Source organism: Trematomus bernacchii, unplaced genomic scaffold (assembly GCF_902827165.1).
Source record: "Trematomus bernacchii unplaced genomic scaffold, fTreBer1.1, whole genome shotgun sequence".
NCBI lineage: Eukaryota > Metazoa > Chordata > Actinopteri > Perciformes > Nototheniidae > Trematomus > Trematomus bernacchii.
In genome coordinates, this window is record NW_022987662.1 from 723,736 (window position 1) to 751,017 (window position 27,282).

Sequence of the window (27,282 nt, forward strand, 5' to 3'; positions counted from 1 at the left end):
ATCGTGTCATGTCACTATGTTACGGAAGCAGAATAGGGCTCTGTTAAATCTATGCCAATTTCACTACATATTATTTAAAATGTTGTATTTAATGTGTTGTTTTTTTACATTTCAGAGCAACAAAAAAAGAGCAAAACATGTATAAACACCATATATATATATACATTTATCTTTTATTTATGTTGACCTTTGGTTTGCCTTTCCGTTACATCTCTTAGCTGAAATCTACCTAGGTATGCAACACACTCAAAACAGCTGATGTTTACATGCAAAAGCATATTTTAGTGACAGTACACACATACTGCTTAAGATCTAGCAGGTATTTTCCTCACTAAACTGCTTTGTATTATTTAGAAAGCACTAGAAGCCCAGGTGTTTAATTGCCTAAAAACTCTGGCCTTGGCGCCTTTTGAGAAAAACCTGTTGTATAAAAGGTGAGATAAATATCTTCACTTCTATGCAACAAAAGTATCTTTTCATACATAATAGATGCAAAAAGCCGGCAGCTGTTACCTTGGTCTGCCCTTCGATGACAGTGAGAGGCACGCTGGTGGAGGGCCACTTGTTCCGGGGAGGTAAAGGCTTCTCGCAGTTCCATAAAACCACAATCTGTACGGAGAAAGAGCACAGAGTCAGTACCAAGTGTATTATCATGAATATCAGTATGCATGAGTTTCTGCATATGCTTTTTTCTAATGCTTATTTTCATCTTAAAGAAGCATCAAACATCAGGATGCTAAATAAAACGAGTGAATAATTTATCTGTATGTTTTAATCGCTTTTAAACAGGATGGTAACTGGTATATGGATAGTGTTTTTAAGTATAATCTTAAAGCACATAATTCAATAAATCACATATTTGTATAAGCTGTCCCACTACTTTCCAGTAAGTATAACAGTTAGCATCTTGGGTACCAGTCATGTATATTCAAATGCACAGAGGTCAAGTTAGTGTGGGTATTAGAAAACACAATGTTAGCAGTATGGCAGAGTAAGAACAACACATGATATTTCAATAAAAAGTCAGTTAATTCCACATGAATATGAGAATAAAGCTGTATTGTTAGGAGGAAAAAGTTCCCTCTGTTATGATTGGATAAGATTATGCATACATTTTCTTGACTTTCTTTGCAAAATGTGTTCCCTTTCCCATGACTGGTGGACATTTCACGGTTTCTGCACACTCTATCAGTTTCATTTCATTATCCATCACCAAATAATGAGTTTCATGTTGAATCACCAGGTCATCCAAAGGCCTTACAGTTCAGTCAATGACGACAGACTGCTCTCAGGATAATGGGTCTTTCATTTTAAAATGTTATTCTTGAAATAGAGGTGATTGAAGATGAGAAATGATTGTATATGTATGTATAAATGTAAATGTAAGTAGGAATAACTTGCATAATGACTTAAAGGACAATCATTGATCAAGTAAGGGGTGGGAATTAATAAGCATGTGCTTCCTCCTACTCCCTTTCGGACACATATGATTTTTTAAAATTATTATTATTAATATGAAGACTTTTTTTGTTGAATATATAAATATTATCGTGAATGTGGATAAATACTGTATTTTAACAATACGGTATTCTGTTTTTCACATTTGTTATTTTTTTTTAATCTGTTCGAAATAAAGATTGAAATTAAATGAAATTAAATAACAGTGTTTTCTTCAGTGGCATCCTGTTGTGTTTAAATATCCACCCATGACATTTGACTATGTAGATGTTGAAAAAGGAAAACAGAAGAAGGAAGAATAAAAAAGATATTGAAGTGAAGTGACTGTTATTTTGTATATATTGATTGTTGTGCTTTTATTTATGTCTTCATGTGTGCATACAGTATGTATAAATGTGTCTGTTGATTGTGTATATATATGTATCTACATATTTCTATACATATTTCTACATATATTTGTATTTTTTGTATTCGGGATTGTGGGAAACGGTATTTCGATCTTTCTGTCTTTACAGAGCTTTGACAGCTCATATGAAATACTGTTAAGTACTTTGTTGAATGGGCATCAGATCCCAGCAGGATGCAGACACACTCTCCTACCTGTGCACAGAACTTGGACTTGGCCACAGCGATGATGAGCTTCACCACGGGGGAGATCTGGGCCTGAAGAGGAGTCACCGTGTGGATCACAGCTGTGAACTGCTGCCACGGACTCTTCCCTGCACACCAGAGAGGGCACAAGTACACACATCCTTTACTCAAGTAGAAGTACAGATACTCGTGTTTAAAAATACTCTGGTAAAAGTAGAAGTACTGACTCAACTTCTTTACTCAAGTAAAAGTAAAGAGGGCTTTGAAATGTACTTCAGTAAAAAGTACCCATAACTAGCAGCTGTTTTAAAGAGTACCTGACCTCCCTTTATATTAATAGAACAATAATGTCATTGTTAGCTAATGAATGTTTCCATGCTGAACAACGGCAACATGACAACGTTTTCATTGGTCCCTCTTCTTTAGAGAAGACCAGGAAATGATGGATACACGGATCGTGTTCAAATCAATAGGCACGCAATGACTCTAAATAATAATGATCACGCCACCAAACACACATTCAAACTAAAGGAACCAGCCTGTTTGGGAAATGGAAGAAGTAGAAAGTACAGGTATTTGTGTTCAACATGTAAGAAGTAGAAAGTACAGGTATTTGTGTTCAAAATGTAAGAAGTAGAAAGTACAGGTATTTGGGTTCAACATGTAAGAAGTAGAAAGTACAGGTATTTGTGTTCAAAGTGTAAGAAGTAGAAAGTACAGGTATTTGTGTTCAAAATGTAAGAAGTAGAAAGTACAGGTATTTGTGTTCAACATGTAAGAAGTAGAAAGTACAGGTATTTGTGTTCAAAATGTAAGAAGTAGAAAGTACAGGTATTTGTGTTCAAAATGTAAGAAGTAGAAAGTACAGGTATTTGAGTTCAAAATGTAAGAAGTAGAAAGTACAGGTATTTGTGTTCAAAATGTAAGAAGTAGAAAGTACAGGTATTTGAGTTCAAAATGTAAGAAGTAGAAAGTACAGGTATTTGGGTTCAAAATGTAAGAAGTAGAAAGTACAGGTATTTGTGTTCAAAATGTAAGAAGTCAAAGTAAAAAGTCGTCAGAAAAATAAGTAGTAGAGTAAAGTACTGGTACCAGAAATATGTACTTAAGTACAGTAATTAAGTATTTGTACTCCACTACTTCCCACCTCTGCTTGTGTGTAGGCTGATTTAGTAGTCCAACGTGAAGTGATCTGCAGGTAGACTGCACTGTGCCTGGGCAGAGTAGTGTCTGGTTTTAGGGGTTAGTGTAAGAAGAACAAGGTTTGGATTAACTAGAAGTAATGGTGACCCCTGTAAGGAAATCAAAGTGTAAGTCTGTACAAGTGTAAGAGTCAAAAAATGTTTTCCATCCAACAGTTCACTCTGCTGGTCTGAAGTGAAACACGGAGACTAGCAGAGTGAGCTGGTGAAAACATCCAGCTGTCACACGCTGTCACATGCTGTCGCACGCACCCACGCACGCGCACACACACACACACACAGGTCTGCACAGCTGTAGGTCTCCATAAAGCTCCATAGTGATCTGTGCTGCTCCCATCATCAATCTTTCTGACAGAGTATATGCTCCCCATGACTGAGCATGAGTAAACACGTCCAAGCCATTTGCATTGACTGACTTATTTAGGGAATTAGGGATCTTGCAGATTTGTTCATATAAGAAGTAATTTTGTTTTCTACAACCTCACACTGAAAGAGGCTCTTGTAAGTTTGGTTTTGTTTGCATTTATTGGGGCAAACAAATGAACTAAACAGGACCAAATAAGTTTTGTAGCAGAACCACATTTTAAATCACTTCCTCGATAAATGATCCCCAGTATACGGTGCAATGGGAAATGAGGAAATTGATTCCCCCTGTGGCAAGAAACGTATCAATATTATAAAGTATTGGCTTCTACGATTGGATTTCATTTTCTGAATATATTTTCTATTCCACAAAAAAATGTATTCCGTATATCTAGAATAGAAAAGCCCATGAAGGCATGTTACGTGACGTACATGCAAATACATAGTTCATAATATAATTAGATTAAGGTGTTTTGATTTTGTATAAAGAGTTCTGTTCATGCCCGGTGTAACAATAATGACATTAGCACACACTGATTTAATTGAGTAAAGATCACACAGCCCTCGCTGCATGCTGAGTGAGTGCTGATGCTGATTATTATTCAGATTGGAAAACAAATCATGTATATTTAGTTTATTACAGATATCCCAACAGTTTAATTAACTGTGTTGCAGGTTTTAAAGTACAGGTTTATTATGAGATAACTCTTTGCATCATACAGAATGCATGGAGATAATACAGAGGATAGGGATTTGTACAATTCCTGCAACAGTGGGGGACTTATGGGACATCTGGATGCCATTTAAAAAAAACAAGTATTTAGGTTTCCTAATCATATTAAGTCTTAGAAATATCTGAAACTAGGACAAACTATTCAAAGATGATGACATGACACACAACACATCGCCTTATACAGGTCAGGTGATATGGCAGATTTATTAGCAAACAGTTGCCGATATTTACACATCCAGAGCAACATTGGCCTTTTACTTGGAGTTGTGGTTGTTCCATTTTAATTTGAAAGTCCTTTATTAAAGGTAGGGTAGGTAAGAATGGAGAAACCAGCTCGAGTGCGGAATTTGAAAGTACGCAGCCGAAAAAAATCTGCCACTTCCTTCAGACTTCCTTACAGAGCCCCTCCTCCAACACACACGAACGCACACATGACCAATGAGGGCACGAGATAAGTTTGTGCACGAGATGGAAGGCTGACAGGCAGGTAGGACATCCAGTTATTTTAGCCGGCTCAGATGATTGGTCGTGCTTTTTACAGCGCCACGGCTTCCACAGATGACATTTTTTAATGTATTTATTGTCAAAGCATTTAATGTATTCATTGCTATCAGGATGTTAAGAGCATTCCATGGAATATAACAACAAGTGTTTCTGAATTGAATTACCTACCCCACCTTTAATGTTTATTTTAACTCTGCTTTGGTCTCCTCCAACACCTGAGAGAAATATTAGGCAGTTTATATTTTTTGCTTAAAAAAATCGTACTTCTTGAAACGAAGACACCTTATTATTTATTTCATGAAATACCAATAAGTGAATGCTTATAAAGTAAGATAACATAACTGACAATTTCCCATTTTAAAAATAAGCTGAAGTTAACACACATCTGAGGGGAAGAAGGGCTATGATGTAGGTCACACAATAGATTAAATTGCTGTGATATAACTAATTATACACAAGAGAAACAAAACCCAAACAAATGACCCTCAGAATATACAGTAACCTCGGGTAGACACACACACATAGACCCACGTAACACTGACTGCAGGCACATGGCATGCCAAGTGTTTGGTGGTAACGGGAATAAGGGAATACACACATCCTCATGGTTAAGTGGAGCCAGAGTGCTCTTTAGTGTTGCTCTATCCATCTCTCTGACACCGGCCCCCAGACCAGCCATCTCAGGTGGGCTTAGTGGTATTTATGGAAGCACCAGGTCTGCCCTTGAGGGGTCAAATAAAAAGGCTCAGTCCTTCTGTTTCATCTGACAGTTTTAACTTTTTATTATATGACATATATACATAGAGCAATAATTGCACTAAACTCCAGCTTGCACTGACACAATATATATATATATGTTTTTTAATACACATTCAACATATTTATTTTACCTAAACCGATATATTCCTGTCTGCATCTTGAAGTATGAATGCTTGTATGTTGTCTTCTCCTGAATGTTGCACGTCTCTTGTTTGTCGTTTTGTATTTTTGATGGCACCTTCAAAAAAGGAGTAGTTGTGCCTTTTTAACTTTTTATTATATTACATATGTTTATTTTATCACAGGCACATTGTTCCACTCATTCGAACAAGGTATTTGGTATGAAACACAATAAAGGAGACACTACTTGATGCTAACACTCGTACTTACTGAGGGTCTGAGTACGAAAGTGCATGACTGGGAAGTGTAGCACTCTGCATTTTAAAGTAGTAGGATTCTGAACATACTGTAGTTGCTTCAGCAGCATGGATTCTGAGTGGTTCACAGCTTGTGATAAAGGTCACATTTGGGTCATAAGTCCACACGGAGGTCATATAAGAGTAGTAAGACTCACATGAATCAAGGTGTGAATGTATCTTAAACTGCGTGCAAAGAGAAATATGGATTGGGGCATTGTAAGTGCTACATTTTCTTCAGTGAAAAGCTAGGGCCTGGTGAGGAGACAGCTTCCTGTATTTTTGTAACTGTCTGCAGAATAGATTCAGTATCTTATTGCACTTCACTCTAACACTTTCAAACCTTAAAACAAGGAGCCCATAACGTACTTAAGAGATATGCTGTGTTATCAAAAGCAATTAAGGTCACATGATGTGGCTCATGAGTCCACCAGGCTGTCATATAACATTCATAAGATGCACAGGATTGGAGGTGTGAATGTAACTGCCTGTTGACTGACATGAATTGTGGCATTGTAAAAGGCTGTTAATGATACAGAAATATGTCAAATCTAAGCTCTAGTAAGTACACACTTTTCTGTCTTTTTGTCAAATTCTTTAGTCAAGTGTCCCCATCTTATTTCTCTTTACTCTATTACATCTGGTGGTGTTTCTATAGAGGTATTGTAGAGGACACTACAGGCGCGTTTCCACTACAGCGCGGAGCACGGTTTAAGAGGGCTGTGACGTCAGCGGCCCGTCTTTGGTTGCGTTTCCACTTGGCCTAGTACCGGCCGGCGGGTCCTAATTCACAGTTTTTCTGGCCTCATAAAATCGTGGGTCTAGGGCCAGAGACAACGAGGCTGAGTCGGGCTGAGTATGCTAAACTAGAGAGAGCATCGCTGGCAAGGGCTACAACTACAACAAGATGGACATATTTGACCGTGATTTAATTGTAATACACGTTTCAAAATGATGCCGAAGTAACAACATACTGATACCGGTTAGTAAAAACCATGAATTAATGCTTTGTCAAGTCTGCAGACAGACGGCAGGCGAAAAACCTTTTAAAATGCGTGTTTTCTAAATGGAGATTGGCTAAGCTAACGCAGTATATGCTCCGACCGTCCACACTCACAACAACGGCCTATACAGACATAAATAAAGCAGCGACTGTATTCACCATGACACAGGCAGTCTGTGGTTTGTACTTGTTTAACTTTTGTCTAGTTTCTGAACATATATAAGGAGCTGTGAGCTCTGAGTGCTAACAGCTAACGGCTGTGTTGTTTTTCTGGGGTTCTCATTGAAGATGACGTCACGGCTCCGCCTACACTGCGTTACTATAGATACTACCCCAGTTCCTAAACTGTAATGGAAATGCGCCATAAAGTGAGCCAGTCCTAACGAGGCCTAGCCATACCGAGCGGGGCTGAGCGAGGCCGTGTAGTGGAAACGCGCCATAAGCTGCTGAACCGTGAAACAAGTAGCACATGGTCTCTATAAATTATTAAGGAGATATTGTATGTGAGAGCAAAAGCCAAGAATCCGATGATCCAAACTAAATGCAACGTGAAGTCTTCCTGAGACATCTTTCCTGTCATTCTGCTCGGAAAATATGATTTATTGTGAATTTAAACCACCAAATGTCACTGGACAGGTAACCTCAATATGTCTGTGGCACCAATGACCTCTAAGAAAAACCTAAAGCATGTCGACATGTCAGAGTAGAGGCACAACATATCAATATGAACCTGAAGATGAGTATAATACGGCCCCTTTAAGACATTATCTAAAAGAGAATCGACCAGTATATCTAAAATAAGCATTTCTTTCTGACTTGTGTTGATCATTGTAGTCCCATTCTTTGACCTCTCCTCTTGTAAAGTCGTGACGGGCCTTGTACAGCTTCAGCATACTGTCACAACCTTTTTTTGTCTGTTTTATACAACCTAAAGTAGCTCCACATCACAGCTCTCCACAAACTAAAGTGAAGATGTAACTAGAGCCGTCAAATCGTGATATTCTTACAGCTCCTGAGGTCACTACCTGTGAGCAGTAAGTCAAACTTTTCAAACTACCAGGCAGAAGTTGCGACTGCTTCGCCATCAAAAGTTATGGGAAGGTAGCAGAGTGAGACTGCATACAAACGGCATTGACAGCAAGTTATTCCCCGAGAAGCAGCACAGGAGATGGCAGCCGCTAAAATAGAGATTTACTGCAGAGGCATAAACCCAACTGCCCAATCTTTCCCTCTATCCCCCGATCCCTCCCTTCTTTCTTCCTTCTAACCCTTGTGTCCACAATTCCTCCGAGAAAGACAAACATCGATCTGAGTTACAGCCTCAGCCTCGCCAGTCTGCATATCTACACACACCCACGTATACACACACGCACGCACGCACACACACGCACACGCACGCACGCACACACGCACGCACGCACACACCCACGTATACACACACACACCCACGTATACACACACACACGCACGCACGCACGCACGCAAGCTCGCACGCACGCACACACACACACACACCAGGCAACTTTCTGTGCACTCTCTGCCTGCAGCTTGAAGTTTCTGCTTCGACAACACTCTTATATTTACATACATTCTTGATCATTTGGCTTATTTCTATCTCAGTTATGCAATCTTTATAACAAGGTCAGCCTTTACATCTGCTGCTTTTATGTTTGTTGACTTGTAAACAACCAGCAAACAGCAGCCTTGTCTCTGATATGTTTCTCTTTTGTCTCGAGATAAGGTTTGTTCGAGCAGCCAACAGCTTCCAGGCAGAATCAACAGTTCACTTGGAATACATTAAAAAGAAAACTGGAAGAATTTCAACTAAATGAACAGAAAGATCCAAGGAGGAACGCATCAGAAACTGACAGGTGATCGCTGGCAGGAGCAGCGTAGGAACATCGCCATTTTTCAAATTTGGTTTTGGCTCAAAGTCTCACACTGTGCAGGCATAGTGGCATCTTAAAAGGAAATAAAATGGTGCCAAACGTTTGGTGAGTTAAGCTTCATTCTTCCTTTCTGCCAATTTTGTATTAGTTTGGAAAATGGGCATCATAAAATATGCTAAATTAGCTTCTAGCCTTTCTCTTTGCAATGTACAAAGCACTAATTTTAGAATATTTTTTAATTATGTTTTCCAAGCAGATACAGGTTTTTTTTCTCTTTCCGGTAGATTTTGGAACATTTCAGAAAGAAACACGTTTATGATACACAACTCGTTTTGTACAGCAAGATAATCTCCACACATGAGCACCACTTTGTGATTTTTGAAGCAAAAAGCTAACGTTAGGCTATAAGCAAGCTAACTGCATCACGGTCACATGACTTCAAGTCACAGCCGCTATGCTAAAGGCGGCTACTGTAAACATTGGTCGGCGTGATGAAGTTTAGTAGTTTATTTAGTCACTTGTTAGCAAGCAATGTTTTTACGACACATAAAAGCTTCTGACTTTTACCAGTGGGGTGTTTACTGACTGATGTTATGAAGATTTTACTTGGAAATCTCATAAGCCGGTTTTGACGAAGGAACTGAAGTGCTAAAATGCTTACTCATTTCAGGGTTTAAAGGACTCATTCCTGCACCACTCTATAAGGTCGTGTTCGGACAAAAGGTGTAGGTGAAAGTACCAAAGACAAATTAAACCAAACTCTAAAGGTCACCTATTGTGCAAAATCCACTTGTTCATGTCTCTTCTACATCAACATGTGTCCCCTCTTCTTCATGTCTCTTCTACATCAACATGTGTCCCCTCTTCTTCATGTCTCTTCTACATCAACATGTGTCCCCTCTTCTTCATGTCTCTTCTACATCAACATGTGTCCCCTCTTCTTCACGTCTCTTCTACATCAACATGTGTCCCCTCTTCTTCATGTCTCTTCTACATCAACATGTGTCCCCTCTTCTTCATGTCTCTTCTACATTAACATGTGTCCCCTCTGTGTAAAGAGACTCTGAAAGTTTCAGGATAAAAGATTCTCTCTCTTTTTGTCCTGATCCATTTATATAAAAACCTGTCTGAAAATGAGCTGATCAGATTTTGGCCACTTTATGATGTAACGATGTGTTGGCTTGTGTAACCATTAGCCAATCAGCAACCAAGGTAACCCCCCCCCCCCCCCCTTATCACCTGAATCTCCTCCTAGACCACCATTGTGTTCTTTGTAACCAAATATCTCTCAGAGGGGCGTGGGGAGGGGCTCCTTACTTTCATCTAAAGTAACAGACAGAGAATCAGCACTTTGGAAACAGGGCTGAAACAGAGGGGATTATGGGATGCTGCAATGATCTGTTTGGTGTTTGGAGCCAAACACTTCAGAGACATGTTTTGTATATATCTGAGACCTATAATATATTGATGAGAAACAGTATAATAGGGGACCTTTAATGTGACCAGATGAACACTTACCCAGTATGGCATAGTAAAAAGGGAACTGGGCGGGGTCAGATGAGTACTGGGGGAGAGCATGGAGACCACCAGGAAGGGAATTCCACAACAACCTGTTTCTGGACACATGGGAGTCCACACGGTCCTGGATGATCTGGAGGGAAGAGACGGAGAAAGTACAGAAACAAGAGGAAGAGGAGAAGAAAGGAAGCATGGGAGGGAAAGAAAGAAGAACACAAATCAAACAGGTTAGAAAAACAGAATGAAAAACACAAAAGAAGATAATAGGAAACAGAAAGAAGTGAGAAAGAAGGAAGAGGAATCATGAGGAGTGAAGAGAGGTGAAGATATGAAGTGTGAAGAGGACAAAAAAAGACAAAGATGTGATAGTTCATTAATCTTCCTCTGCGTAGTCGTCTCCTATAAAGGCAGGGCTTGACAGAGTGTGCAAGGAAACCATGTGTCTCAAAATTAGGAACATTTCAATGTTTTTAATTGAAAGATATTCCTTTATCGTTCTGGAAAAATCTCCTGCTTCCTAAGCTAGTTAACATTTTATGAACCATTGTGTGATTTAAAAGTGTTTGACACACATCTGGAGATTTTCTCTTTTTTTTTAACTGGACAGCAAATTAAAATTTAAAGTAATTTAGGAATAAACAAAGCTGAAGAATGAATAACATCACTCTATGTCACTCTTTTGACATAGAGTGTCATGAGTGTTTTTTCTCATGATGTTTGATCTAGCAACCATAAATTGTCCAATACGAGCACAAGAAACTTCATATTGCAAATTCACGTGAACACATGCTTCCTCAATATGGCCTCTTTACACTTTCCCCCTCTGACTATAGACATGTGAGAACATTTGGAAATAAAAGCAAACAGCAGTTTAGCTGCAGCCGCTCGGGGAACAGACCTCAGACACTTGCTTCACTTGGGGCAACAACTTGCTCCCAACACGAGGAGTCCATTAGTTATTTAGCTAATATCTTCCATCTAACGTGTTACCAAAGGTCAGGGTCCTCAGGGTGAGTGTTTTAAATCTTCAGGGGGTTTTGAGGAAGACCACTGGTCTCTAAACACAATAAAACGTCTGGTTCCAGTGAAGTTCAGCTACAAAAATGTCACTTTTTTAACTTAATTATACTGTAGTTTAATTATTAGTTGATATCGTTGTTTAAGCTTTGACAAATTATAGTATGATATTATTCTTCTAGGACTGCTCACAGCAGTGGAGGTCTATCAAAGTATTACAATATGTGCCCTTTTACCTGTTTTTAGTCAATTCCATATAATCATAGGAGATATAATGATATATGGAACCTTAGGAAGTTAATTACCTTGTGACCTTCAAAAGAAAATTACCTGCCAACTCCTGTATACAAAATACTTCTTTATTTGTTACGCTCTTATAAAGACCAGAAGGCCAAATCATTAGCCCGTGAACCACATACCTGAAAGAAAGAAGCTATTGATATGTTGATGTATTTTAGGTATTAAATGGTTAAAATTGACCAATTTGGAAATGTGTAAAGCATTCAAAGATAACATAATGCTCATTTATGTTTAAATTTGAATGGTTATTGAGTAATTGATCCATTATAGCTACAGATACTACTTCAACTTGAACACTTTGAATAAATATGATAGTAACATTTACTATTTTACATTTACATATACAGTAGGATACTCGCCATTCTCTTTTGTTGTCAACTGATCTGTGGAAAATTGGCACACAAGCCAGCTTTTAGCACACACTCACACACACTCACACACTCACACACACACTCACACACACCTCGTGACACCGAATGCCAGCCTCTCAGTATGTGGGCCACTACAGTTATCAATAACGCCTCATTTCACCCATTTAGCCCGGTGGCGTGCTGGCTCTGAGTTTTTAGCACATCTGGACAGCGGTGCGCGGCTGTCAGTGGACTTCTGTCTAATTTCATACCCTGCTACCTCTGGGCATCAGTGGTATCACTGAGGTGTTGTTTGTGCAGGGATTTTCGGGAGAGAATATGCTGCAATTTGCCTTAATTGTATTATTAAAATGCTTTTTCTCTTGCGGGTTTACTACAAGGTCAGTTCCTTTTTTAATTTCCTGCTTTTTTACACAAACTCTCTCCAGTACAGGTTAGCTCTGAGTGTTAGCGATGCTTGCTAATGTAAACAAAGAACATATTACGTCCAAAACAGTCGGGCATTGTTTCTGATAGCGACATTTCTGATAGTGCCGTGGGTCTGCATTTCCGATATTACGTCATATTGGACGCACATCTGGATCAGCTCCGTTGTAGCCCCGTGTTTAGAGTTTTTTATGTATAAAAGACATGATAGGTCTCCTTTAAGTCAAGATACATTTTAATATCACACATGTAGAAACCAAAAGCTTCTTGCAAACACAATAGACATACCAACAAATATGGGATGAACACAATTGAATAACATATTATGCATGGTAAGCTAAATCTGTACTTTACTGTACGCAATAAATTCAGCTTTTGTTCAACAGTGTGGTGAAAAAATAAACCGTATACATGTTCATTTTTTTATTTCTCTGCATTTAGTTGCCTATATTTGGTATATCTGTATCCCTTAGCATTTATCGTACATTGATTGTCCTAAAAGATTCCAAATTTGGAGTAGTAAAATACACACAGTCTGTCAGTCCGGGCTTTTACTGTTTTACCCTTAAGACCAGTATGTAAGAACACTTTTGTTTATTGACCTTATGACCTGTGCTACTGTATTCAAGCATTCAACATTATCCTGCAATACCACCAGATGGACCGAGTTGCCAATGTTAAAGGTCCCATGTCATGCTTTTCTGGTTATTACCCGTCCCCTTGTGTGTTATGAAGGTTTTTATGCATGTAAACGGTCTGCAGAGTCACAAACCCTCAAAGTACACCCTGTAGCGAGTAAAACTCTAACACAGAAAAGACCTGTCTATACTGCCCCAGAACGCCTCGTTGGAGATTTCTCTTTTTCCATTGTTTTCTTCTTGGGTATAGTGACGTATTTCGTGTATAGTGACGTTACGTCTGCGGAGCCGTTACGTTTGGACCAATCCGCGGACTTCCTCACACACACACACACACACACACACACACTCGGCGGGACGTTGCGAGGCTCGCTGCTGCGAGGAGCGGGACACTGTGAGCTGGCTCACTGGTGTGGGGTCGGCGAGACAGCGAGACACCGCGGAACTCAGCCTGGGCACACACACAAACTCCCAGCCAGGCTGCGGGTGTGTGTGTGTGTTTCGGGCTGTGTCTCGCTGTCTCGCAGACGGCCACTGGGCTCACAGGGAGGGGGGGGGGGGGGGGGGGGGCAGGAGCTCCAACAAGCCGTTTAGGACAGAGAGTGAATACACATACTATACAGAGATGCTGTATGAGAAACCAATGTGAGTTTGGAAAATTGCACAATATACATTTATTTTAGTAGACCTCAACAATGGAGTTATGATCAGTAGAAATGGCCTGAAGACCTGGGACCTTTAAGTAAAAGTTAAATGGACTCACTTTAAATTGTGAAGCATAATTATGGAGCACAGACTTTGAGATGAGCAATTTAAAGGTCAAATAAATGTTTCTAAAAATATGACGCACCACCACAAATACATATAATTCATTTAAAAAAAGCTTTACCTTTGCAATTAAGGCAAATTAAAGAAACTGTGCTTTCCATCTCTAAGTGAAGTTCATCTAATGTGGTGGAAACAACCTTGAATCATGCACTTTTCCACTATTTTCACTATTTCAGGCAGAATACATTGATTTAAACTGGACTGTTTGCTAATGAGCGATCTCCCTGTTGGTAATTATATCCATGATGATGTCTAATCCCATCTGAACGAGCCTGAAGTTGGGTAGCGCTGTCACTTGATGATGCAAATGATGATAACAAGTGAGGATGATTGCAACAATAGTGTGCTGCAAGAGGGATCATAGCTGTTGTTCTGATGTTTATGTGATGATGATGGTGGTTGTGATGATTATGATGATGGTGATTAAGATCATTATGCTGTGTGTCTGAATTCAGAGAGCAAACAGCCCCCGAGGAATCAATCAAAGATGTGAGGAAGTGAACTAACAGAGAATAAAATTAGAGCAGGAAGGTTTTTACAATCCAATGAGACAAGTTCATGTTCTACATTTGAACTAGCGAGGTTATTTAATGAGGCTGCCTCTAGATTTATTTTGTCTTGAAAGCAGGCACAGTCATACTTTAACGATGCATCTATTGACCTTGTTAGCAGATTAATCAAGCTCTGATAAACCCACTGTGTGTTAACTGTTTATCACCAAATGGCAGAAAGTTAATGTTTGTGACTAGTTGGTCAATGAAAATAGCATTTAGCATCTGATGGGAGATGGTAGGGAACAAAACAGAGGAAAAATGGGAGCGAATGGGACACAAATGAATTATTATGTTGCTTTTTGTCGACTGAATATTCATTTGTCTATTATGTGTCAAAAACATTGTTCTATGCCAACAGGTGGGTGAATAAAAATCACCATTTAGGATTTGAGAGTGTCTAGAAATGTATGTTAAATTGGATCTCCTAAGTCAGAGGAGCTGATCGAAGTAAGAAATCTAAGTGTGTATTGATCTCATGTCTAAGGTTATGTAGTCAAATCAAGTCACAGACTATGATTACTATGTGCTGAGTGGAACATTTCAGTATTGTAAAAAGCTACAAAAAGACTGGCCAGAAAATAACACAGAAAAACTACTTTCCAGGTGCCCTTCAGCTAAGTGTTCTGAGCCACTTCTAGGTTAAAACATATGAATATCAAGCAGAACATTGCTGAAAAAGAGAGGGCACATTCAGCTAACCTTTTTTTTTTTGTAAAGTATAACTGACAACTGTAGAAAGAGTTTTAAAGTTCATCTTCGTGAGGTGACGAATAGCCAGTGGCGATGTACAGTACAGAAAAACGATGCAGCAGTTTAAATCAAAATCTCTGTACAACACTAAATCCAAAACTACCATTATAGTACAGCGGATAAGCCAACACACTCTCACTCCCGAAGCGTCCAGGAGCGACGCTTGGTCAGGATCCCATTCCTGAATCTATTAAAGCAGTACCTACACTTTTAGTACAGCGGATAAGCACAACAATTGTGCATTTTATGAGAAAAGCATGACATTTCTAACATAGTTAGTGCATACCATAAGGTTTATTTTCAGATGTGGAGGGAAGTCAGATTTGACCTGTGAGAACCGTGAGAGGTCAAATCCAAGATGGCCACCAGTCTCTCGGGTCAAATGTTCAAACACGCTTAATTTTGGAACCAAACATTGTAGAAAAACATTTAAGGTGTCATATCCAACAAAATTAGGGATGCCCAATCATTTGGTGATACCTTTGAGATCGCCAGAATTCAAGAAAATGAATTTAGTTGAAGATAAAGGTAGAAATTGACCAAAAATAAGCTGTCAATCAGTTGAAATTTGCTGTGTGTGTGTGTGTGTGTGTGTGTGTGTGTGTGTGTGTGTGTGTGTGTGTGTGTGTGTGGTCACCCAGCGCTAGCATTAATACAGAGACTGGAGGAATATGGCTTTACTTGGCACAGTCTGCATGCTGAAGCAAACATTTGTTTTTGTCTTCAAATACATACTTACATGATTGTGACGAGCATAATATTTGCTCCCCGCCCAACTCTCTAAGTGCTTGAACTCCGTGACAGGAGGATGAAGTATGTATAAATGGATGGAACTATCAACAAAACAACAGCGTTTTATTCCCCAATGTCATATTTAATAGAAAAATAATGATGCACCACTTATTGGAGAAAGAAGAATGGGGAACAGAAAGGTTTAGAGAGGGACAACATGCTGAAACCTTGCAACTTCAGTGCCAGAGAAAAAAGGTACTGTGAGTACACTTGTGGTTATTGTCCTCATGTTGCACATAGAACATTCAATTAAGATGTTTACCGCATGTGGGCAAAAATCCATCAATCTTTCAATTTTCTAAAACTTGTTATATCCTTAGAGTCATTTAAAATGAGTTTTTTTCTCCATGCCATGGAGTCTAAATGGGTAAACCTTTGTATTTGTAATTGTACAGCCATGCTAGGACAAACAAATCCCCTTTGCCAATGTTCTCTCTGCACTCTCTGTCACACACACAACATACATAACCCTTTCTTTGCATGACCTCTAAATGTCCATGTGAGCCACTAAAGAACAGAAAAAAAGCTGCGCTACCTTGGCTTTATAGGTGGACAGGCAGGGAATCGAACCCCAACCCTCTATAAGTGGAAAGGGACAGCGGTGAACCTTATAGTTGAGTGCAGCCCTTTGTTAACAGCGAGGGTTAAGAGAGCTGTTTGTGCTCTACATGGAACTGTTTTCCATCTCCCTCTTTGGTTTACATTATTATTATTATTTTTCTATTAAATATGACATTGGGGAATAAAACGCTGTTTTGTTGATAGTTCCATCCATTTATACATACTTCATCCTCCTGTCACGGAGTTCAAGCACTTAGACTTAGAGAGTTGGGCGGGGAACAAATATGATGCTCGTCACAATCATGTTAGTATGTATTTGAAGACAAAAACAAATGTTTTCATCAGCATGCAGACTGTGCCAAGTAAAGCCATATTCCTCCAGTCTCTGTAGTAATGCTAGCGCTGGGTGACCATAAATCCACTGGAATATACCACACACACACACACACACACACACACACACACACACACACACACACACACACACACACACACACACACACACACACACACACACACACACACACACACACACACACACACACACACACACACACAGCAAATTTCAACTGATTGACAGCTTATTTTTGGTCAATTTCTACCTTTATCTTCAACTAAATTCATTTTCTTGAATTCTGGCGATCTCAAAAGTATCACCAAATGATTGGGCATCCCTAATTTTGTTGGATATGACACCTTAAATGTTTTTCTACAATGTTTGGTTCCAAAATTAAGCGTGTTTGAACATTTGACCCGAGAGACTGGTGGCCATCTTGGATTTGACCTCTCACGGTCCTCACGGGTCAAATCTGACTTCCCTCCACATCTGAAAATAAACCTTATGGTATGCTCTAACTATGTTAGAAATGTCATGCTTTTCTCATAAAATGCACAATTGTTATAATATGAGAGCTTATCCGCTGTACTAATAATAGAACATGTTGCTTACTTCCCATTGGAATTAATAAAGCATTTCGATTGTTTACATTTCTTTATATTATCTAAACACAATTGCGTTGCTAGGCAACAGCATGGTTCCATTCTTACTTCCTGTCAGCTGATGTCCTTCAGTCCTTATTTGGAATGGAACCTTCAGAATTATGACATCATCTTTCGCCTTTATGTAGAATTCTGAATTCTGCATTGATCTTCTAGAATTCATCAGAGCATCAGAGCACCAGAGCAGCAGGCAGAAGCAATTTGTCCAGCTAGTGTCAGATCATTGCAGAAATAGGTTTTGTTGCAAGCAAACATTAGGGATACTTGCAGTGTTTTTTAGCGAGATAATCTTCACAAGTGAACTCAACTTTTGTGGGATTTTTGTGACGTTAATTCAGTCGAACAATTACATTTAGTTTGCTAAACAACAGGTCATTTCGTCACAGCAGTAGAGATGGAGATGAACAATAGAGATGAGCTGGCAGTCAAGCTCGAGATTCTGCAAAAAGAAAATCAGGAGCTGGAGCAGGAGAGGACTTTAAGGGATAAGCTTGAGATTGAAGGCACTAAAAAGAAGGAAGCGATGCTCAAAGCATATACAGAGAAATCAGCTTTGCAGTTTAAGCACAATGTGAAAGTGAAAGTCCAGGAAATTGAGCAGAACGTCTTGCGCGTCAACAATGAGGCCCTGAACATGAAATACAGAAACCTCCAGAGGTCACACAAGAAGGTCGAAGCCAAGATGCCTGCCTTGAGAAAGGCAAACCAGGAACTCAAACAACTGAAAGAACCCTTTGTTGAGGAGCAAGGTGTAGAGATGGCTGCTTTGTGTGAGACAAATCAGGAACTCCAACAACAGAAGCAGCGTTGTGTGGAGGAGAAGGATAAAGAGATAGCTGCCTTGCTGAAGGAAAACAAAACACTGAAACAAGAGAAGGAGCGTTGTGTTGAGGAGAAAGATGCAAAGACGGCCGCCTTGCAAAAGACTAACCAAGAACTCAAACAACAAAAGTTGCGTTGCGTTGAGGAGAAAGATGCAGAGATAGCTGCTTTGCTGAAGGAAAACCAAACACTGAAGCAAGAGAAGGAGCGTTGTGTTGAGGAGAAGGTGGACAAGAAGGAGGATGTGGAGGTGAAAGTGGAGGTGGAACCAGAAGTGAGGCATGATTTTCAAATGAATGCCCTGGAAATTGAGCAGAAAGTATTGCGCTTGAACAATGAGGACCTGAACATGAAATATGGGAAGCTCCTCAAGTTGCATGAGAAGGACAAAGCAGAGATGGCCGCCTTGGAAAAGGCAAACCAGGAATTCGAACAACAAAAGGCACGTTGTGTTGAGGAAAAGGTTGCAGAGATGGCTGCCTTGCTGAAGGAAAACCAAACACTGAAACAAGAGAAGGAACGTTGTGTAGTGGAGGAGGCGAAGGTGGACAAGAAAGAGGTTGTTGAGGTGAAAGTGGAACCAGAAGTGAGGCACGATGTGAAAATGAATGCCCTGAAAATTGAGCAGAAAATCTTGCGCGGAAACAATGAGGAACTGAACATGAAATATGGAAAGCTCCTCAAGATGCACGAGATGGACAAAGCAGTGATGGCCACCTTGAGAAAGGCAAACCAGGATCTCAAACAACTGAAAGAACCCTGTGTTGAGGAGAAGGATGCAGAGATGGTCGCTTTGCATGAGAGAAACCACGAACTGGAACAACAGAAGGAACGTTGTGTGGAGGAGAAGGATGCAGAGATAGTCGCTTTGCATGAGAGAAACCACGAACTGGAACAACAGAAGGAACGTTGTGTGGAGGAGAAGGATGCAGAGATAGTCGCTTTGCATGAGAGAAACCACGAACTGGAACAACAGAAGGAACGTTGTGTGGAGGAGAAGGATGCAGAGATAGTCGCTTTGCATGAGAGAAACCACGAACTGGAACAACAGAAGGAACGTTGTGTGGAGGAGAAGGCTGCAGAGATAGTCGCTTTGCATGAGAGAAACCACGAACTGGAACAACAGAAGGAACGTTGTGTTGAGGAGAAGGATGCAGAGATAGTCGCTTTGCATGAGAGAAACCACGAACTGGAACAACAGAAGGAACGTTGTGTGGAGGAGAAGGCTGCAGAGATAGTCGCTTTGCATGAGAGAAACCACGAACTGGAACAACAGAAGGAACGTTGTGTTGAGGAGAAGGATGCAGAGATAGCCGCCTTGCTGAAGAAACAGCTGAAAAAACCACCAAAGGCACTCTCCATGGTGAAGGAGGAGCTTGTGGAGGTAAAGGTGGAGTTGGAGGTGGAACAGGAAGTGAGGGTGGATCCACCTGAGCAAACCAATGAGCCGATCCCAACAACGCAGAGGAGGACAACACCACGGTGGAGAAGATTCATCAATTCCTTTTCTTGTATCCGCCCAAACATCAACGATGACTAAAAAGGAAAACATAAGACTCAAAGGCACCCCTGACATCGGCTTTAAAAACTTTAAAAAACAAACTCACAACATCAAAAATTAGTAAGACATTAAAACATTTCAAGTACAGTCTAAAGCTCAAAGTGAGTGAGCAACAACATATACTCACAGCCAGTCAGGATATATATTTAAACACTTAACAGTTATTAGATCTGGTTAGACATCAACAAAGGTTCCAGAAGAGACTCACAGTGATGTGCAGTTTTAGCCACTAGGGGCAAAAAAACAACCTTAATTTTAAAATAAATAAACTATTCCTTTGCTTCTAGCACCCCTAAATAAGAGGAACATTTAGTCATTACAAGTTATCAGGTTTATGTTATATCGTCATGTTTGGTTTATAGTGTTCATTTTCATATTTAAGTTATATTTTTCATATTTACTTAATAGTTCATTTTTATATTTATGTTATATTTATCATGTTTAGTTAATAGTCAATTTTTATATGTATCTTATATTTTTCATATTTACTTAATAGTACATTTCTATATTTATGTTTAGTCCATTGTTTTCTTGTTAAGTTAAAGTCTTGTCAATCAATAAAAAAATAATAACAATACTGACACGTTTGATTTATTTCACGTTTGTTTCTCCTGTCTAAGTTTAGCTTCTTGCTTTTAATTTCAAGTCACCAGAGATTTAGTCTGAGAATTCAACTAATAATAACAATCAATACAAAGACATTCAAATTCAAAATAACACTAGAATTCTTTCTCGTTTGTTCCTCCTGTTTTTGTCTAGTTACCTTTGTATTGAGTGACTTTAGCTCACCTGGCTCTGCCCTGATCAATACACTGACTTAAAGCTACTTCAGTACTTACTTTATTACCTTGTTTACATTCAACAATTATCATAATAAATATAAACAAATGAAAAAACAACACTATGTATTTGATTTCTTTCAAGTTTGTTTTAGTCAACTATTTGATTTTAAATGCAACAGCACCAGCAAAAGTAGATTTTTTTTTACATTTCTGCTGATGTCCAGATGTACAGTATATCAGTATGTAGTGTCTCTACTTTAAAGAGTCCTCTCCTGCTGATGTTCAGGTGTATATCAGTATGTAGTGTCTCTACTTTAAAGAGTCCTCTCCTGCTGATGTTTAGGTGTATTTCAGTATGTAGTGTCTCTACTTTAAAGAGTCCTCTCCTGCTGATGTTCAGGTGTACTGTATATCAGTATGTAGTGTCTCTACTTTAAAGAGTCCTCTCCTGCTGATGTTCAGGTGTACGTAGTCCCTCTACTTTAAAGAGCTCTCTCCTGCTGATGTTCAGGGTGTACTGTATATCAGTATGTAATGTCTCTACTTTAAAGAGTCCTCTCCAGCTGATGTTCAGGTGTATATCAGTATGTAGTGTCTCTACTTTAAAGAGTCCTCTCCTGCTGATGTTCAGGTGTATATCAGTATGTAGTGTCTCTACTTTAAAGAGTCCTCTCCTGCTGATGTTCAGGTGTATATCAGTATGTAATGTCTCTACTTTAAAGAGTCCTCTCCAGCTGATGTTCAGGTGTATATCAGTATGTAGTGTCTCTACTTTAAAGAGCTCTCTCCTGCTGATGTTCAGGTGTATATCAGTATGTAGTGTCTCTACTTTAAAGAGTCCTCTCCTGCTGATGTTCAGGGTGTACTGTATATCAGTATGTAATGTCTCTACTTTAAAGAGTCCTCTCCTGCTGATGTTCAGGTGTATATCAGTAGTGTCTCTACTTTAAAGAGTCCTCTCCTGCTGATGTTCAGGTGTATATCAGTAGTGTCTCTACTTTAAAGAGTCCTCTCCTGCTGATGTTCAGGTGTATATCAGTATGTAGTGTCTCTACTTTAAAGAGTCCTCTCCTGCTGATGTTCAGGTGTATATCGGTATGTAGTGTCTCTACTTTAAAGAGTCCTCTCCTGCTGATGTTCAGGTGTATATCAGTATGTAGTGTCTCTACTTTAAAGAGTCCTCTCCTGCTGATGTTCAGGTGTATATCAGTATGTAGTGTCTCTACTTTAAAGAGTCCTCTCCTGCTGATGTTCAGGTGTATATCAGTATGTAGTGTCTCTACTTTAAAGAGTCCTCTCCTGCTGATGTTCAGGTGTATATCAGTATGTAGTGTCTTTACTTTAAAGAGTCCAACAATTAGATGGAAAACAGCTGCAAAGAGACAGAAAATTACAACAAAGAGACAATTAATCACCATAAAAAAATATTTTAGTAGAGAAATGTTTTCATTGAAGTTAATGTGTTGAAGGGAATCCTGTAAAAAAAAGTTTTATTCAAAATGGCACTTTATCAAAATGCAATTGAGTGCAACTTCAACGTAAATGTATTTTTGGTTCCTATTAGATAAGATGTACTTTATTGATCCCAAATTGGGAAATGTTTGCGTTGCAGCAGCATAAAAAACAAGGCATTGCACATCATTAGAAATTAAAAGAGTAGAAATAAACATTTCAAAAATTTGAAACATATCAAAATAGAAATTAAAAAGTAGAAAATATGCATTTGACGTGAAGATGAAACATATATACATTACATACATTAAGACCATTTCCCCCCGAGCTTACCTCCAGAGTAGTTAAGACGATTTTGGTTACAGAAGAAAAGTAGGCGTCCCACAGGAACTGAGTCTGCTGGCGGAGAGCCAAGATCCTGTCACGGCCCACGGAGCGAGTAATGGAGGGAACCTGGAGGAAGAGGGGAGGAAAAGCCAGAGGACAGAAAAGACAGTGAGATGGATTGAGTTAGATTTTAAACAATGTTGAGTGAGAGGGAAAAAAAAGGCAGAGGAAGCATAAGTAATTTTGTGGACGTGCAGAAAAGATTAGAGGAAATTCTTTTTTCCCTTTCAGCAGCACATCTTACTCAGCCTGTCAACAAGCTTATCCCCAGGACAGATTGCAAACAAACCACCTGCCGTCCATCTCCAAACTCTGCTCACACCTTCTGTTAGGAAGTATTAAGTGTCGACTAGAAAGAGCCATTTAAAAACAGTTTCAAATCAATAAATGCTTCGAGCAGGACAATGTTTTTTTGTGACATACACTGCCCTATTAGATAGACCCCAACGTGTTCCAAATGGGTTCTTTAAAACCTGTCTTTTAGTCGGATGGTATTGCCTACCGTTAATTGTATAAAAGTGTATATTTGTACAATATGTGATCCAGGAATTGTTGACGTTTAGATAATTTTTTCAGTGGGTTTTGTTAAGTTCACATTTATACTAACACCACATGTTGGGACATAATCTGGATATATTTCCTCAAGAATCAAAGTGTTACTCCTGTGCAGTCGTCTTGTTGTACTGTAGTAGCTAGTTTGGTGGTCATTGTGATAATAAATGAAGTTAATTTCTTCCTAAACTCATATATGTGCAATACAGTATATATATTTGACTGATAATATAATATTCCAAGATAGCTGAGTACAATCTTTCCACAAACCCCTTGAAACTTGCCGTACATCACATGGTAATACCAGAAAGGTCTTAATGATTGTGCATTTTTCTACTCCTTTAAGGTCTTTAAGGTCCTGGTACTATTTCCACCTTACTGTCTTCTGTGTATCTGCGACACTGTACTTGTATGCACTTGTCTTGTAACTCCTATAACACTAAATAAAAAGACGATTGTGCATTTTTTAGTTTTCTTTGGATAAATATCAAATGATAAAATAAATTGTCCAGATGTGTTTTTGTGCCTCGAACAGCTTCAAAGGAAGTTCTGCGACAGCAACAAGCTCTGCATAGGATCCTGAACGACCGGCTCCTGGTGGAAAACTGCAGGTCCCAGATCTGATTGTCATGGAGGACAGGAGCAGCTGTTGTGCCTCGCAGCAGAAACACCTCGGGGAGAGGCAGTGAGGGGAGGAAATCAGGAGAGGAGAGGGAGAGAGGATCCTGCTAAACATCCTGCAGGGTGCTCTCGGCGCTCTCGTAATGCTCAGTTTGGAGAAAAACAAAGTAGCTACTTGATGAGGTCAGACAGGACCTTAGCTGCTGCTTCACAATGAGGCTGAAGAGGGAATGATGAAAACGATGTTCCTGATCAGCTCTCAGGAGGAGGAGGAGGAGGAGGAGGTGGGGCTCAGGACCCTTCTGGTGATCTGGCCACCATCCTGGAAGCTCTTAAGTTTTATTGCCAACAAAGTCAGTGGAAAAGTACGGAAGCCCTGAGAGGGTTGGGAGAGTTATGATTTCTGGTGATTCATTTTTTCTCAGTCTGATTTAAATTGTTTTCTCTTCTGTCTTTGGCACTATGAGACAGGTGAAAGCGCACATTTGGCAAGGATATTTCTTTAGGTTTCTTAAAGCGGCGCTATTATGCAAATGTTCTCGCTACGCAAGGAAACTACATCAGGAAAATGTCAGGCTGCTCTCAGACTTCACATACTTAGTATATAACCAACATAATCGTATATGTAGACGGTATAAAGAGAGACAGTGACAGGAGAAGGTTTTGGTGGAAAAACAAAGGACACCGCTCCTAATGGCGCTTTTCCACTGCAGGGCCTCGCTCGGCTTAGTACGGTATGGCTAGGCCTCGTTAGGCCTTGGTAGGCCAGGCTCACTTTATGCTGCGTTTCCATTACAGTTTAGTAGCTGGGGTAGTAACTGTAGTAACGCAGTGTAGGCGGAGCTGTGACGTCATCTTCAATGCGAAACACAAAACCAACATCAGCCGTTAGCTGTTAGCACTCAGAGCTCACAGCTCCTCACATCTGTTCAGAAACTAGACAAAAGTTAAACAAGTACAAACCACAGACTGTCTGTGTCATGGCGAATACAGTCGCTGCTTTATTTATGTCTGTAGGCCGTTGTTGTGCGTGTGGACGGTCGGAGCATATACTGCGTTAGCTTAGCCGATCTCCATTTAGAAAACACGCATTTTAAAAGGTGTTTCGCCTGCCGTCTGTCTGCAGACTTGTCACAGCATTAATTCATAGTTTTTACTAACCGGTATCAGTATGTTGTTACTTCGGCATCATTTTGAAACGTGTATTACAATTAAATCACGGTCAAATATGTTCATTTTGTTGTAGTTGCCAGTGATTCTCTCACTAGTTTAGCATACTCAGCCCGGTTGTTGGCCCGGAAAGAACCTCGATTTTGGAGAGCCAGAAAAACTGTGAAAAAGTACCCGCTACCCGGAACTACGCCTAGTGGAAACGCAACCAAAAACGGGCCGGGCACGGCACGCTTAAACCGCGCTGTAGTGGAAATGCGCCATTAGTGTCCTCTTTGAAACAGAAGTACATTTTCAGATTTATGTATATCACTTTAGTATGTTTTGTTGCATGAAGCATCTGATATTATTGGCATCATTATTGGCTCTGTTGTGATTGGTCAACTGATCAGTGTTTAATAGTGATTTTTACAATGTACTCTGGTTCCTTTGACTTAAGGGCAAGGAAGATTAAATCATTGTTGAGAGTTTTTTGAAGAAATGCCACTTGAAATGTAAATCAATACCATTTAATTAGCAATTTGTAAGCTATCCAGATCTGTTGGACAGTAGTGTGAGAAGCATTTACATGTACTAAATTAAATACCAGACAAATTCATAAAGTGATCCCATGTCACATTGTTTTAAAAATAATTGAAGTATTTCTTCATTTCAAGACATTTGAAATTGAAGGTTCTAATTTATATTAATTACCTTAATGCCTCCTTTTAAGGATAAGCGGGACCACTGTAATTTCCTAGTGAAGTGTGTAAACTCTGATAGAAAATAGGGTTAGAATAAAGCGTCCCAGTCTCTAACGGAGGATGCTCTGATGTTGACGTGGGAACCGACGACAGCAGAGCGAGATTTAATTGTTCCGCTCTCTGAGGTGGAATATAAACAACAGCAATCAAATCAGCTCAATTCTCTTCCCTCCATTGACTTTAATAGTGTTTATGTTTCTCAGCAGGGGCATTGTGTATGTGTGTGTGTGTGTGTGTGTGTGTGTGTGTGTGTGTGTGTGTGTGTGTGTGTGTGTGTGTGTGTGTGTCTGAGTGTGCAGTGCATGATATCTCCTCTCCACAGGGGGATCAGAAACTCTACATATTAAACAGCCAAGTATTGCACTCCTCGGTGATGTAATTGAAAGTAATGAGATTCAACTCTCTCAGCAGGTGTTGTGCTGCACAGTGAGTGTAAGTGTGTGTGTGTGTGTGTGTGTGTGTGTGTGTGTGTGTGTGTGTCTAATTCAGAAAAATAAAGTAAGACACTAGGGCAAGCATCCAGAATCCCTTTACCAACAGGAATCATGTTTGTTTCATTTAACACCGCACAAATGATGTCATCATGCCCCAAATGTGTGCACCAAATATTGTAATGCTTATAATTGCTTTTGTTAGTTGAACTGAGCAATAAAGCCAACATGCTGAGCTTGAAGGATAAATAAAGTTCCTTAAAGGAGAGGTGTCATGCTTTTCCGGTTATTACCCGTCCCCTTGTGTGTTATGAAGGTTTTTATGCATGTAAATGGTGTGCAGAGTCACAACCCTCAAAGTACACCCTGTAGCGAGTAAAACTCTAACACAGAAAAGACCTCCCCAAAACGCCTCGTTGGAGATACGTCATTGCCCATTTGATTCTTCCGGGTACGGCATGATGTCAACCCGTACCCGGAACGAAATGGACCAATCCGTGGAGCCGTTACGTTACGTCCGCGGAGCCGTTACGTTAAGCCCCCGCTGATTGGTCCAAATTGACCAATCCACGGACTTCCTCACACACACATCTGTGTGCAGGGAGCAGGCAGCTCAGCTGATTTCTCCTCCCTGGCTGCAGGCTGATAACAGACAGTTGGGATGGCGGCGAAATTCTCTCTGCAGACCCATTCTCACAGCGTTTATCAACCTTTTTCTTACTCAATATCAAGCCACACTTATTGTTTTTACTTCGACTGTGACTTTGTGTGTGCTCAGGATGAGTTTGGCTGTGTTTCGCTATGTATCCTAAACAAGGAAACAACACCTCCACGGAGCTCAGCGCGATTCACAACATCCCGACCAATCAGAGCACACTGTGCTCACAGGGAGGGTGGGGGCTGGAGCTTTGGGAGCTACAACGAGCCGTTAAAGGCAGAGAGTGAAATTCAGTGAATACACGTAGTTTACAGAGATGCTGGATGAGAAACCAATGTGAGTTTGGAAAAATGCACAGGATAAATCTATTTTAGTAGACCTCAACAATGGAATTATGATCAGTGGAAATGGCCATGACACCTCTCCTTTAA

General features: G+C 39.8%; 1 protein-coding gene across 1 annotated transcript in view; it reads right to left on the minus strand.

Annotated features, from left to right (window-relative positions):
* LOC117486878 (exostosin-1) overlaps positions 1 to 27,282 on the minus strand; it is a 308,682-nt gene that overhangs the window by 24,745 nt on the left and 256,655 nt on the right. Inside the window, exons 6-9 of the mRNA XM_034135461.1 lie at positions 22,623 to 22,742; positions 10,437 to 10,569; positions 2,059 to 2,177; positions 514 to 609 (exon numbers count right to left, since the gene is read on the minus strand). Of these exons, the coding sequence (XP_033991352.1) occupies positions 514 to 609; positions 2,059 to 2,177; positions 10,437 to 10,569; positions 22,623 to 22,742 (468 nt within the window). The remainder of the gene's footprint in view (positions 1 to 513; positions 610 to 2,058; positions 2,178 to 10,436; positions 10,570 to 22,622; positions 22,743 to 27,282) is intronic.